At 37.5% G+C, this 15,460-nt stretch overlaps 1 protein-coding gene across 4 annotated transcripts in view; it reads right to left on the bottom strand.

The window, feature by feature from the left end:
- The window catches only part of LOC136242649 (3'-5' exoribonuclease HELZ2-like), a 43,313-nt gene that overhangs the window by 10,789 nt on the left and 17,064 nt on the right, over positions 1-15,460 (bottom strand). For 3 of the 4 annotated variants that reach the window (XR_010694601.1, XM_066034092.1, XM_066034094.1), the window contains exons 4-14: positions 12,502-13,358; positions 7,078-7,224; positions 6,954-7,026; positions 6,718-6,902; positions 6,624-6,660; positions 4,683-5,132; positions 3,596-3,854; positions 3,443-3,539; positions 3,259-3,390; positions 2,651-3,204; positions 1,304-2,297 (exon numbers count right to left, since the gene is read on the bottom strand). Coding sequence is in view for 3 of the 4 variants with exons in the window: in XM_066034092.1 (XP_065890164.1) it covers positions 1,304-2,297; positions 2,651-3,204; positions 3,259-3,390; positions 3,443-3,539; positions 3,596-3,854; positions 4,683-5,132; positions 6,624-6,660; positions 6,718-6,902; positions 6,954-7,026; positions 7,078-7,224; positions 12,502-13,358 (3,785 nt within the window). In the remaining variant the exon portion in view is untranslated. The remainder of the gene's footprint in view (positions 1-1,303; positions 2,298-2,650; positions 3,205-3,258; positions 3,391-3,442; positions 3,540-3,595; positions 3,855-4,682; positions 5,133-6,623; positions 6,661-6,717; positions 6,903-6,953; positions 7,027-7,077; positions 7,225-12,501; positions 13,359-15,460) is intronic. The other variant, XM_066034093.1, reaches the window with a different exon arrangement.

The raw sequence follows: 15,460 nt of genomic DNA, 5'->3' as shown, positions 1-15,460 counted from the left end.
AAGTGTTAACATCATAACATAACCTCAAAGAATGTGTAAACATGTGATTGTAATAGCTGCTATTGTAAGGAAGGATGTTGATGGTCACTTTGGTACCACCCTAAGGGTAGTTGGAAAAGGCGGGTACGGTCGGACGCGGACACGGACGCAGACATTTTCAAAAAGGACTTTTACATTTATATAACAGTTATTTTTCATACCTAACGCTGTTTTTACAGCAGTCTTCGCCTCCAGACCCAGGCGTCGATCTTTTCATAGCGCTTATCCATTTATAAGCGCACGTGCGAAGGATAGACTAGCACTCTAAAGACCATTATAGTGTTGTATACGTGCTCTAGAAATCTAATTCAGAGTCACAGAGATTAATCTAGCATGTCCCAACTTAATCTCGTAGGCCAGGTCCTTGAAATCCTCAACACTCGGTATAAGCGCCTGCGCCTTATACTAAAAGGCGTAAGATTGTGGATTTGGCCTGCTAAGCTAAGTTGCATGGGGCATACAAGCTAATCTCTACAACTATATAACTCCATATTAGACTTTAGAACATGTGTACAACACCATTATGGTCTTTGGCATGCTGTGGAGTGCTGGTCTAGTCCTTCGCACGTGCGCTTATAAATGGATAAGCGCTATGAAAGGATCGACGCCTGGGTCTCGAAGCAAAGACTGCTGTAAAAACAGCATTAGGTATGAAATATAACTGTTAAATAAATTTAAAAGTGCTTTTTGAAAATGTCCGCGTCCATGTCCGCGTCCGACCGTATCCGCCCTTTCCAACTACCCCCACCCTAAGGCTTCCAACAGGCATGTTTAGTACCATAATGTCTGCAAATTTACAATAACTGGTCAATATTCAATTATCCACCTTCCAATAACTGGTTTTAGTAAACTCTGCAGGTTCACAGCACTATTGTTTATACATGACTAGCTATAGAATTCATGTATTCATTTGGGCTTATACCTCATCATGCATGGTTTAGTTTATAACTTTGTGTCTGGTTCTCTCCTTGCTGGTATATATATATATATATTTTTTTGGCATATTTCACAGCTAAATGCTCTTTGTAATTACTTCACAGAATTGCTGGAAACCACAACTATTCCATGATTAGTTGAAATACAGAATTCAATTTTGTTGTAACGCTCTCTAGCCCAGGAAACTAAACAAGAACAAGTATTTATTAAGTGACAGGCCATAAATCAAGACAATTTTGCAATGTAAATAAAGTGTGATAATTGACATAAAACAAACTGGGAATAAATACTGCTGGCTGCTACAAGCACACTTTAAAATGTTACTTACTTGCATGTGATCTCCAGCTAGAACAACTTTAGTAGTGTTACTAGCTAATGATAATGCCATCATCACTTCAGGAACTGTCACCTGAGCAGCTTCATCAATAAAAATGTGAGTGAAGTGACCAGTTAGTTTGAGCTTTAATAATTCTTGTGCCAGTCCTAACGTTGTTACAATGACACGATACTTTTTAGCCTCAGACTCATCAGGATAACAGAAATACTTCTTCTTTGTGTCAAATAAGCAATATTGCTGACGTATATGCTGTGGGATTGATGCTTGCATTCGATGTGTGTACACCATCCTTAATATATCTACACTATTTGGGGATATTCTGTTGTAGAAATACTCCAAATAAACATTAGCTGCACTATTGGTGAGTGTGCAGACCAAAACAAATGAACTATGACAGTTCTTCATCAGGTACTCCACTGCACAACTAAGAAGGAATGTTTTGCCTGTTCCAAAAGGACCTGCTATCACTACAGGTAAAACTGAAGGAGACAACAAGATGGCTTCCATTGCCGTAACCTGTTGAGAATTCAGCTGTAAATCATCTGTATTAAGCTGCTTCAGAGATGGTCCACAAGTGATGCATTTACCTTTCTGGCTGTGATACAATGGATTAGATGGGAACAACAAGTAACTCAGCTTCCGTCTCTCATAGCTGATGGTTGCAGAATAACATTTAGCCAAGTGTGTGAGATCTGCTGTGAACTCAAAATCAATGGAAAAGTCCATACCATCATATTGCAGGGGTATTGAAAATGATGGAGGCAAAGTAATCAACAGGGCATCTTCTGTAAGTTCTTTTCGACATTCCCAGATGGATGCTTTATCATTTTTCTGATTACAAAAATGTAATAAAACAGATGGAGAAGACTTCAACAGCATAGAGCACTCTGCTATCTCTGCTTCTCCTAACTCCTGTAGGTCAACCTCCATTGATGGAGGGCCCCTGATAAAGGTTAACTTGGCCATGATCTCCTTTCTGGATATTCTAAGAAAAAGAACCACATGAAATTCATTTGCTTATTACTAAACTAAAGATAAACTTCTTTGTACTGTACAACACTTTATTTCCTATAGCCATGCAAGCTATTCAAAATGCAAGGCTTTGAAGCCCCTATAGTCCTGTAAACTCATGTGTTCAGTTGTATAAAGCGTAATGTATAGCAGCTGTAGGAAAGTTGTGATTGGATAACAAAGTCATTCTAGTACCTAATATGTATTCTTAAAACAATGCAATTTGTACTGTTTACTTTCAGTTTGGAGATGAACTCAAACTATAAATTTACGCTAAGTTGGCTGGCACTAAAACTAAACAAAACAGAAAAGATTGCGAATATATACCTTTGAATTAGTCGTTGTCTGTGGTCTCCTTCCAGACATACAAGGGTACTCAACCTTTTATAATAGTTAGTTTGGTCATCCGATTCTAGTAGTGTAGCACAATCATTTGAATAAAGCTGTGAGGATATCAACTGTTGTTGGAAGTGTTTAATTAACTGCTTATCTTCCAAGCTGATAGAACTCGGAGACATCTCTTGTATCTCTAGTGTGGTGCTACTGAAAATACTTTGTGTGTTTAAGTATAACTTTCCAGACTGCAAGCATTTGTTGAGCTTATACAGTTGAGGAGTGACAACTTTTAATTCAACAGGAATTGATAACACTTTCTGTAATCCAACATCTATCAGTATCTCATTGTTGTACTCATCACACTTGTTTGGTACAGCAGAGAAACACACCTTCACTATGCCTAGTAGTATTCCAGGTTTGTTGTCTGGTGCACAGCACATGTTCTTAGCAATTGGGAAGTTCTTTTTGGTTGAGCAATAGAACACTTTTGTAAGCTTAAAAACTGACTCCTCACTAAACCGTACTCCACGAAGTGAGTGATGTTGCTGTTACAACCATACATATGCGCTACATACATAAATACAAAATGAACAACTTACATTTCCTTTTATTGATAGTGTCCAGTTAATGGTCTCAGTGGACCTAGCTGATAAGACACGAGAGGCACTCAGTGTCATACAGGAACACTCAAACTTAGTATCCACACCAAATATGCTGGTTGTAATGTCAAGCTGTACATAATGTAATGTATATACTTAAAAGTCCATCATCATGTACCTTTACCTTAGCTTGAGCCTGATCTTGTAATCCAAATGGAATTTCTTCAATTCTTCTTGTCCTTCTTTTGAGTCGCATCTTCCATTCCTTGATCTTGTCAACACTACAAACATAGTGAGTTGTGATACACATTATTACACAGTCTAGCTACACTCATACCCGTGCATTGTAACTGAAATGTAATCCTCTGGTGGTGGTGGTTCAAACTGCCACAGGACATCTCTCCCAGAATCAGCAAACACTGCATACTTGTGGGTGTCCTGTTTGTAGTGATCCTCTAAGTCAAGTGGGTTAGCTGTGTGTACGTTACAATAATCACAATACAGATAGTCTTTATGTTGTCGGGTGTTAGATGGTGGGAGTGGTGGTAGAAGCTCTGCTTTGCAATATTCCTTGTACACATCTTCAAACGATATACCTATATTATGTTACGTATTGAACATGTGCACAACTGAGAGATTAAGTACAAAGCCATACTTACACACATATAAATAATATCAAGACACACAGTAGTGTGTCCGGCATGCAGCCAAGAAAGCTGGCGCACCACACCATGCGTATATTTACAAGAAGAAATAAAATGCAACTTTCATGCATATGTAGCTCCGTGCTCCCTTCTCGAATTGGACTCACTTTTATACTGCAAATTCCCTCCATTTTCAGCACCCCACATACCAAATTTGAACAAGATTACCTAACGCAATCGTGAAAAATATGAGCCTTCAAAATTAATTTCTTCTTCATTTAGGGACTCAGGGGGCTTACCATTATTCTTTTTGCACACTTTACAAAAACCATTATAAAATGCAAATGCATACCTCAATTTTCTTGAACTTTGGTGCAATTTAAGAATGCATTGCGGCACAATCACGTACCAAGTTTGGTCCAAATCAGATTAATAGTCATAGAGCCATGGACAATTATTTGCATTAAAAAAGGCCAAATTGTTGTCACACCTACAGGGTAAACCACTTAGGGAAAAACTTAAAACTCAGAATGCATATAGATGGCTTTTTGAAGGCTGCACCTTTTATACAGCTTGGCTGTTTTTGGGTAACATTACATATGTGAGTGTCTATCCTATATTAGTGCTACTACAAATATGTACCATGTAAGCTTATACAAGTATATATTTGGATTGTGAAATTTAATAGCCACTACTCAGCAGTTACACTTTTCACCTCCATGCAAACATTTGCTTAGTCATCACATATATTATGCAAACGTTTGTGGATGTGATCAATACCTTGTTTATACTCTTTGGTCCAGATAACCATTTCTTCAACAGAGTGAGGATAACATGCATTGCTTCTCCTCATGAGCCGAAGGCATTTTGTATGGTCAGCTGTTCTCTCATGTTTGGTGCAGTATTTGAATGATGTGATTTTGTCGGTGTGTTTAGGTGTTGGAGGAATGCCAACAAACTTTCCATAGGCACTTGGCTCACACAGGTTGCTAGCTGGGATAACTGTAATGAGCTCATCTTTAGTCCTCTGACGTAAACACTTCCTACAAACACCACTAGCAACTGACATTGACAACAACTGCTGCCGTGTTGATGGCAAGTTAGTTAAGAAACACCAGTAACATGCCTGTATCTTCTGTGAGTAACATGTTGAAATACTTTCCAACAAGTGAACAGGAATTTCATCCACTGATGTAAACTTTGTCCTTTTCAAGGAGTATCGTAATTCACCTGCACACATATTTGCAAACCATACAATCCCCACACAAACACAAATACTTGTAATGTCATGACTCATAAAATCCTATACAACAAGGAATTAAACCAAAGCATGTGGACAACATTTCAAGAAATAAAACAAGCAGTACAGGCAATAACATTGTTATTATACCGAACAACTGTATGTATCAATGCATGCACTTAGCTAATGTATATTTTGGCTCCAGTAACTACACCCATACAGAAAACATGTTCAGGTAATGTTTACATAAAATAGCCAGTTATACAGTGACTCCTGACTCAGCATGACTCCATCACTTCTCTATTAACTATTATCTGATTAAAACACACAGAGTAACAAGTGAACAAGTACAATTACAGTGATGTGTGTCTGTACAAGTGCAGTTATGCACAGATGTAGCTAAGTTTGTTATAACAGTTTTGATTTTTATTGTCAGTCACTCACTAACAGTGTCCTCATTGTTAGCTGTAGTACTAGCTACTGGTTGTTGATTATCATCAACCACCACAGGAGAAATTGGTGAGCTAGAAAATGTCATGTTGCCAAATTGTTGAACCACTGGTTCTGAGAAGTGGCCACTGGAGCAGAATAAAATGTAGTAGGATGACAGACTGGAACATTGTATGAGAGTGGGAAACTACTAGAATAGGAATTGATTGTAGTTGACAACAATTGTTCCATGTAACCGGCAAAGTAGAGGCAACATTATAAGATGGTGTTACTGCAGCCTGGCAGGTGATCACCGAAGGATAATACACCGTTGGAAGTTGCTGTAAAGGATAGATATTCTGGTATGGCATTGCTGCTGCTGCTGCTGCTGCTGCTGCTGCTGCTGCTGCTGCTGCTGCTGCTGCTGCTGCTGCTGCTGCTGCTGCTGCTGCTGCTGCTGCTGCTGCTGCTGCTGCTGCTGCTGCTGCTGCTGCTGCTGCTGCTGCTGCTGCTGCTGCTGCTGCTGCTGCTGCTGCTGCTGCTGCTGCTGCTGCTGCTGCTGCTGCTACCATAGTTGAATGTACAGGTTCCCTATCTCTGATGAACTCCTCAAAAGAACAATCTAGTAAACAAAAAATAGCTACTACAGCGCAGTATTGTTGTAAATACTTACCATATTCTCTCTCAACAGTCCAGACGTGTAATAATTAGCTGTCATTGGTGATTTGGGAATGACTAACAGATTCTTAAATTCCCAATGGCAACTTGTACACTCTCCCTTAGCATTGTAGCCCCTGGACAGTTTCATGTCATTATAGTAACAATTCCTACATACAGTTTGTCTCTCTTTGTAACATCGTATCACATCTTCTAATAGAGGTGGATCGATAAATGATGCTTTTGGAAATAGTATCTCTTGTAGTTTGTAGATGTGAGATATTCCTGTGACAGCACATAACAGTGCCATGCTGTGGTCACTTGCTTAGTCAGTGTAACACCGTATAACTGGCTAAGTGTTGTGTGTTTGTGTGTACATATTGTGCGTTACTTACTGCTGCCATGCTGTCCACCTGGGTAGAGTCGAAGCAGCTATGATACGATCCAGCATAACATGACACCTGATATACAACACATGTAACCTTATACCTTGTTTCTTATCTGATCTGTATTTGCTGGCATTGCAATCCCAAACGCTTTCAAGCGGTGCTCAAATTCACCTTTTCTCTGGCTATTCATTAGCTTCACACAACACAGGTATCCCAACTGTAGTGCTTCTATCTTGGCTGTAGTGCTATCACCTTTCATAAGACCTCGTTCAATGACTGCTATTGCTATTAACGATGAGGACTCATCATAACTCTGAAGATCATAATAGAGTTTACCTTGTTCACAGTCCTCTAAACAATTCTTAATACGCTTGTTGTCAACTTTGCCTTGAGATTTTGAAATAACTAGCTATGAACAAAATTGCCGTAATTACGTACTGGTGTATGATTCTCTACTTACTAGTTTAAAAGATAATTTTGCACGAAGAAGATATAATTTGGCATCATCTTTGAATCTTTCAATAGCCTCTGAGGCACAACTAATCCCTGATTCACAGTCAACAGTAGTGTTCTTCTCAAGAGCCTCTTCACACTTGTCTATACTTCCCTGTAGTAAGATATGAATGTAGTAAAATATGTACAGTTTAGAAGATAACATACTTTTCTAATGCTAGCCATTATTTATTTATTTATTTGTTTACTGTGCAGAAACCACACAAGATTATAATGCACAGATATAATTTACAAAACTGATCTAAGGAGGGAGAATTAACTACATAGGGGGAAGTGGGTTCCAAAAGAGGGGGAAAAGGAAAATTTATACGAATCAGTGTTTGTCATTAGTTGCTGATAATATACATTCCTTAATCGAGGGATAAAAGGATATCAATGTGATCATTAATAATCTTGTACATCATTATGATTATTGTCACTATGGCTACCACACTGGCTGTTACTGACCCTAAAGTTGATAAGACTGGCTTTATATTCTTTACCTAGCTACTGCTATCTGTTGTGCGTAGTGGAATCCACACAAAACAGCCAAGCTGTGAAAAAAATGGTACGGCTTTAAAAAGTCTGAGTGAAAAAGTTGTGAAATCAAAGGTGGGAGCCAAGCAGGGTCAGATCCAGGAGCTGGCAAGGGGGGGGGGGCACAAACAAGTTCAGATCCACACCATTAAAAAGGGACCCACTCTGAGCAGCTATATAGCTAGTTACAGTCTGTGCATACACATAGCAGCAAACAATCACCTGTGTTTCACTGTTGAACTATGGCCATTGTAGAAAGTTGTAAAGTCTTAAAAACTGTTATAATAGCTATTAATGACTTAAAACTGCTACACGATAACTATTTTTAGAGGAACTTAGTATGCATGAAGGTGCTGGATGACAGTTTGAGTTTGGTTTCAGGTGAATCTGCAGTAAAGAAGGTTGTCTGCCTTTTAAGTAAGCAGTATTACTTGAGTCATAAAGTGATTTAGCCCTTACTAACATCTCACAAGATATAGTTCTGAAAGGGTAGAGGTGAGAAATGCCCCAAGCTGGATCTGCCATATAAATTTTAATAATGGCCGTGTGTATTGTTAAAATTTATTAGCATTAACATCACTGCAGCCATTTACAGTGGAACCTCAGTTGTCCAAACCCCTTGGGACCAGGAGTGGTCCATAAGTCTAAAAAGTCTGTATCTCTGAAACTGTGTATAAAAATACTTAAAATAGCATAAAGAAATTTTTTTTTAAATAGCAGTATTTTCAACTACCCTAATAGAACAGTCACTACTCTAATAGAGCAGTTATTTCCGTAGTTTGGTTAATAACCAAGAATCCGGATAAGTGTGGTCTGGATAACTGAGGTTCCACTGTATTGGCCGCCATTTTTGATTTCACAACTTTTTCACCCAGCTTTTTAAGGTCGCACCATATTTCACAGCTTGGCTGTTTTTTTTTTTTGTTTTTTTTTAAAAATGTGGATTTCATGTACTTTATAAGGCCCCATGACTGACTTTTGGGCTTGTTTTTACTCACATTTCTTCTATTCTATACAGATACAATGATGATCATTGAAGACAGACTTATAAATGTATTGTATTGCATGCTTTTACTTCAATATTTGGTAATATTATTGAAATACTCTAAAAGAGTGCACATTTTTTTGAGGACTTTTACACAGAACAAGCTAGAACTTCCATTGGTAGAACTATTGCATGTAGTGCTGCCATGATATAGAAAAACTCTATATCATATATCACCAAGGTTTATGTCATGATATCACGATATAGGACTAACTGTAACATTTGCAAGAAAAACATATACACACTCTTCAATGTAAGTTTAAATTTAAGTTGGATGTATACCGCAAGCAAAAGCTACTCTTGTTTATCAGGTTTTATATGCATTTTTACAGTTGAGACAAGTGGCTGGAATCTTAAAACCTCCCAGTTTACTTTGGGGTTGGCTTGTTTACCACACTACACCCATCAACACAAAAAGCCAAATACCATATGTCTAGCCTCCCCCACATCATTATACTAAGTGGCGCCATTATTGTGCAACCATCGATATCACTGATTGGCTATATCATATCATATCACCACCTTGTTATATTGATACTATTGATGTATCAATATATCGTGGCAACACTAATTGCATGGTTTACGTACTTCAGTATTTGATAATATTATTGTAATCATGCAGTACGATAGTACTGTGTAGTAGGGACCACAAAGGAGTAGGCGTGGCCCACAAAATAACATCACCCAAAAATCAGCCTCAATTTTCCCTGATGACGATGAGGCAGTATTGGTTAGGTAAAACTGAGCCCAAAACAAACTTTCAGATTGATCCAAAACGCTTTCAACAAGTTGCTACGGAATTTTTAAAATAATTTATTTAATGGAATTTTCTACTGACTGTCTGACTGACTGATTCCTTCAGACAAGTGTAACTCGATAACGGCTAAGGATACAGGCTTGATTCTTTCACTGTTCGATGTCACTTCGGCCCAAGAGGTGCCTTTGGCATACCGCAGTATGTACAATGCATTCTTCATGGACTTACCAGTGTCCTACTTTGTATCCCATTCATCTTTGCTGACAGCAAAAAGTGTCGATTTGGCAGTAGCACGTGATGGCTTCCTTCGTAACGGAAATCATCCATATTTTTCATAATGGCTATTTTGATTGTAGGGGTGCTTTTCGAACAGTTCTTGATTTGTACTGCTGTGTAATGGGTTGAGCATAGCTGACAACGAAGCGTAATGGATACTTCACTTTTCAGACGATAATTGATATAACTGGGGTGCGCGGCACCATTTCTTTCTTTCGATATGCATGGATTGCAGAGGTGCTTTTTGAACAGTTCTTGATCCAAAATGCTATGTAACGGGTTGAACATAGCTGACAATGAAGTGTAATGAATACTTCACTTTTCAGATGATAATTGATATAACTGGGGTGCGCGGTGCCATTTCTTTCACGTATGCATGGGTTCACCAGTCATAATAATTGTTTAAAAAGTTAACAAACAAGTACACAGAAAAATTAGGAATTTTCAACTAGAGTAGGGACCATAGCAGATTGATAAAAAGTACTGAAACAAGCTGGAGTAGTGCACGATATTAAATCAATAAAAAGTGTTATATCCCTACTGTGCTCAAGATACCATAAATGCACAGTAGGGATATAACACTTCTTATTGTTTTACTGTGATTTAATATCGTGCACTACTCCAGCTTGTTTCAGTACTTTTTATCGATGTGTTATGGTCCCTACTCTAGTTGAAAATTCCAAATTTTTATGACTTATGTATGTGCAGGACCATTACAGATTCCACATTAACCAGAATCAATGCATTGGGAATGAAGTGTTACAAATCATATCTAAAAAGTAGTATGCATGGTCAAATTGCTTTTAATTTTTTTATACATAATGAACCTTATTCTATTATGCAAGCCTAATAGTAAAATAGTAAAATGATGTGAACATGCAGGACTGGTTACCTAAACAGCAGAGCCACATGTAAGCTAAGACAATCATTATTATCAACACATGTCTAAACTATGTGGCCCTAGTAGTACGTATGTGTCCTATCATACAGAAACTGTAGCATAGTCAATTATTGCAAGCAAATATTGGAGTAGAATTAACTTAACACACAGGCGTACACTTCCCCACACCCAGGTTTATAATTTAGGCAAGCAGTTAACATCGAAGTGATGGCTTTTACTGTAATAAAACACATGGGCAAACACACAGACAAAAGAACAAGTACCCAATTGGTCTGCCCATTGCCCCGCATCTATCAAATGTGCTACTGTATACTTTTCCAACAGTCCAAATGCTGTGAAGCAACACCAGGATGCTATGAACTTGTCACAAAAAAGTGGTACCGAGAAGAAAACGTTGTCATAGGCAGAAATTGAACCCCAGTCTTTGGTTCTAAGCACTAATGCTTGGGCTGTTTGTCCGTGGTTTTAACAGGAATGTAGCTAAAGTTTTTCTCTACACCAACGCCTTCAATGCTATAGTGGATGAACAACAGCAGATAGAAACTTCAATGATGGTGAGCACTTTGTTTGACACAGCAACTGCTTTGACACATGCATTGGTTAGCAAGATAATTTTCTGACATCAAAGGAATGCAGACAGACAGCTTTTCAGTTTTATATATATATATACATGTATATAGATTGTATTGCCTGCTCTACTTCATTATTTGCAATATTCTAATAGAGTGTGCATTTTTTGAGGACTTCTAATAGAACATATATAGAATGTTCTAGAACGTTCATTGGTAGAATGCTTACCTCAATATTTTAGAATATTATTGTAATACTCTAATAGAGTGCACATTTTTGAGGACTTCTAATAGAACATACATAGAACTTCCACTGGTAGATCTATTGCATGCTTTGCTTCAATATTTGGTAATATTATTGTAATACTCTTATAGGGTACACATTTTTGATAAAACATACATAGAATGTTCTAGAACCTCTATTGGTAGATCTATGAAGTTACAAACAATTATTGAATAGAGCAGAATTTTCATTTATATAGCAGAAATTAAGTAAGGTAATCAACCAAGATAGCAGCGGTTCAGTGGTTAAGGATATGGGCAAGAGTTGGTGTTAGGTACGGAGGTCCCTGGTTTGAACTCTGGTAAGATTATTAAATCGAAACTTTGAATGCTCATATCTCTCAAATGGCTGTTGCGAATTTAAGCAAATTTACTGTGTGGCCTACCCTACCTGGCAAGCTATAATGGTGTGCTTTGGAGAAGGGGCCATGGAACTATGCATTTGTGCCAGCGTTCTTGGCCACATGATACACTACCATTGTCTTGATCTCTGCTTAATCACAAAATGTTTGCTGATGGATAACCTACTTACAGATTGATTTACAAGTTATTGCAATAAGTGATTTACTATGTAGGCGTACATTAGTTTGTAGCTCTATATATGTATGCTTATAAGATTCCAATCAAAGTTATTACTGAAATATGCTTTTATAGCCCATTTATGTTTGCCAGATTTCCAAATTTCAGATCATGCAAGATAGCAATTTGCGTACAATAAAATGAAACAAATAAAAGCAAAGAAATTAAGCAGAACCTTTGTGAATTTATATTTCAGGAACCACAACTTAACTTGAGCTTGGTATACAAACCAATAAAGGTGAAAGAAAAAGCTTACACATGAAATCTGCAGTTTTGTTTTTCAAGGATGCAAAGGAGGAAAAAGGTATGTCTAAAATGAGTGCATTGTATCAAATGTAGCTAAAGGCACTTGTCAGGCCATAACAACATCTACAGTGAAAAAATCAAACCAGTAACTTCATCCATGGCGACAACATACATATGTGTGCTTCACTGTACAAACTTACATCAAGAACAGGTGATCCGAGTGATCCACGGTTAATACAGCCAGATGTAGCAAACACAATAGGGTACACAGCTACTTCTGATATGCCTTCCTCCCATAAATACTGTGAGATCTGAAATACTTTATTAAAGATAACAGAAATAACATTCTTCGGAATAAGCCAGTACAAAATGACTGAGTCATTAATTTTAGCCAATAGTAAACAAGACAAATCAGTGATTTCAAACTGTACAGTTATCAGTGACTTTATTGCATTTATGCTTTGAATTGATGTACACCGAGTGGTCATTACAGTATAAGTGCTGGATCTACTGGATACTGTATGATAACATGGGGTAGGACAAACATAATCCTCATTCTTAACAAGAGTGATTTGGTGTCTAAATGTTTCTAATAATTCACAACCTTTTGAACAACCACAAATTTCAATCAGTTTTTCAACAAGAGAAAGGTCAAACCAACTGGAGTATACTGACAAGTGTCTGACCATTTCAGTTGTGGTGCTAAATTCACTCAGATCTTCAAGAAATTCAGTGCTAAACAAACTGATCTTGTGAATATCACTAGCCATGAGGTTAGTACACTTCTCCATAAACATTTTAGGATCACATGATCCTAGCAACTTGCTTAAACTGTCTGAAAGTTGTAAGTAGAGACAATGGGCATAGGGTGTCAGTTTTGCAGACTCTGGTAATGAATAGCATTTATTACAATATATATTCATATTTAGCTGACTATAGATGGTGCATTTCTGAACATAACTCTGAGCTAAAGGCCAAGGTGCCTCTTCTACATGCATTAGTTCTTGATCAATTTGTTCAGTATTAAAATTGTCCACAAATCCAGCAGAGTGAAGAGCTGCATGAATAAATGTTATGTGTTGTTATTTATATACTTACATCAGAAGTCATGTGGCCAAGGAAAGCCAATGCGTCTGTACGTGCGTCAGACAGATGTGTATTTACAGGAATCAAGAAAATGTAATTTCATACATTCATACCTTAGTAACGGCTACACAGAAATAGCCCAGTGAAATATCATTTGGAGTAGGATATTTTCTATACCAATTTGAGCTAAATCAATACAGCCATCCTTTAGATACGTGGTTTCAAAGTTAGTCTTATTTTCTTCATTATATTTCTTCATCCTCTTCAGTTAACTATTATATTAAACATGATTAGTTTAAAGATGAAGTAGGGATCCAAGCAATAAAAAGTAGTGAAACACGATAGTATTACAGCATAACTTGGTGGGAAAATCCCTACATTGGCATGTTAAAACAATGGTTTTGTTCAATGCCAAAGTAGGGATTTTCCACCGAGCTATACTGTAATACCATCATTCATCTCTTGTTTCACCACTTTTATTGCTTGGATCCCTACTTCATTTATAAATAATATACTAGTCTGTTTGTTGTTTTTTTTATTATAGCATACAGCTATAATTGTGTGACTGTTCTATTAGGATGACTGTTGTATTAGAGTCAGCCTTTCACCTACCAGGGGGTGCATCACTGTTTTATATTTTCATTGTGCTAGCATTATGAATACAGCTAAGCCAATAATAACGGGCTGTGTCATCGTGATAGATCATTAAGAGGTGTGGTCTTGGTGCTCAATCGTTACTAATCAACCAAGATTGCATTAATGGACATGGCATTGAACCTATCGTGAAGTTACAGGTATCTACCAAGCGCAAACACTTAAATTAGTTTGCAGTGTCTAAATGTACTACTCAAGGAAAGTGTTGATAGGGAAATTAATGCCTCAATATGGTTTCATTGCATCAGAGGATGGCCAGCCTTAATGAAGATAAAAGGGAAGACAAGGCACAGAGGGCACAAACTTGTTGGAATCCCAAAAGGCACATCCCACTGGTGAGTTTGCTATTGTGGCATAAAATGGTGGCTGTGCACTGCTTTGTTTGGTAGCCTCCAGCCTTGCGATAGTGGGTAGGCAGGCAGGCAGGTAAATAAAAATTCAAGTTTTGGTAATTTTTAAAAACTCTATATCCGGCCACCTGTAAGTGTTTTCTTGTTTTTAACGCTACATTTGATGTTAGATGGACTAATGTTAACCCATAAAGGTGATTTTCATCATGTAAAATGTTTCTAGGATGATTATTAAAAACGGCATTTTAGGTAGTGCACACTATTTATGGGGGGATCCCTACTAAACAGTACTACTGTACTGTTGATTGTTTTACAAAAATTGCTATAACTCACACTAAACTTATTGGATTCTTTTAAAATTTGGAGGGCATAAGCACATGAGTGACCGTCTCAGCAAAAACCCGACTTGTTTGCACAACTTCGAATTTTTTTCTTTCTTTATCTAATGTCCAAGGAATGGACCATCTATTGTGGTGAGTAGTTTTGGAATTATAGCACTAGACAGTACAGTGGCAGATCTAGATAGATTTCTGTCGTCTCGACAGAAACTAGAAACCCCCTTTTAAATTTAGCTCAGTGGCAGTCTAACTAGCTTCATTATTGTTCTTTGACAATTTGTCATAGCAAACAACTATATACCACTGTATTTCACTGGCATGCTTGCAATAGTACCATTTAAATCTTGGCTTTTCACCTCCCACTACATTCAAAATGATCGAGATACTCTAATAGAGCAGTCAGGTAAGAGCAATCAAAGTTACAGCTGATAGTTTCAACTTTTGCCTTATATTCAGTGTTGGGCAAGTTACTTTGTAAAAGTAACTAGTTACATATTACATATTACTTGCAACTGAACTATTTAGTTACAGTTACATATTACCCATAAAATAAAGTAACTATAATAATATTACATATTATATTACTTTGTGTCCACAGCCTTAAGCTGTCACGTGTGAAACTACCACTTTATCACGTGACATGATTGCGTTGTTGGACAATGTGCAAATCTTGGTTATAAGTAAGAAGCTGGTGAATAAGCTTCATTCAGTAGGCTTCATTACTTCGCTGT

This window comes from Dysidea avara, chromosome 13 (assembly GCF_963678975.1).
Source record: "Dysidea avara chromosome 13, odDysAvar1.4, whole genome shotgun sequence".
In the NCBI taxonomy this organism is placed as follows: domain Eukaryota; kingdom Metazoa; phylum Porifera; class Demospongiae; order Dictyoceratida; family Dysideidae; genus Dysidea; species Dysidea avara.
The sequence above is the reverse complement of the archived record's forward strand: the minus strand, read 5'-3'. Positions and strand labels throughout refer to the sequence as shown.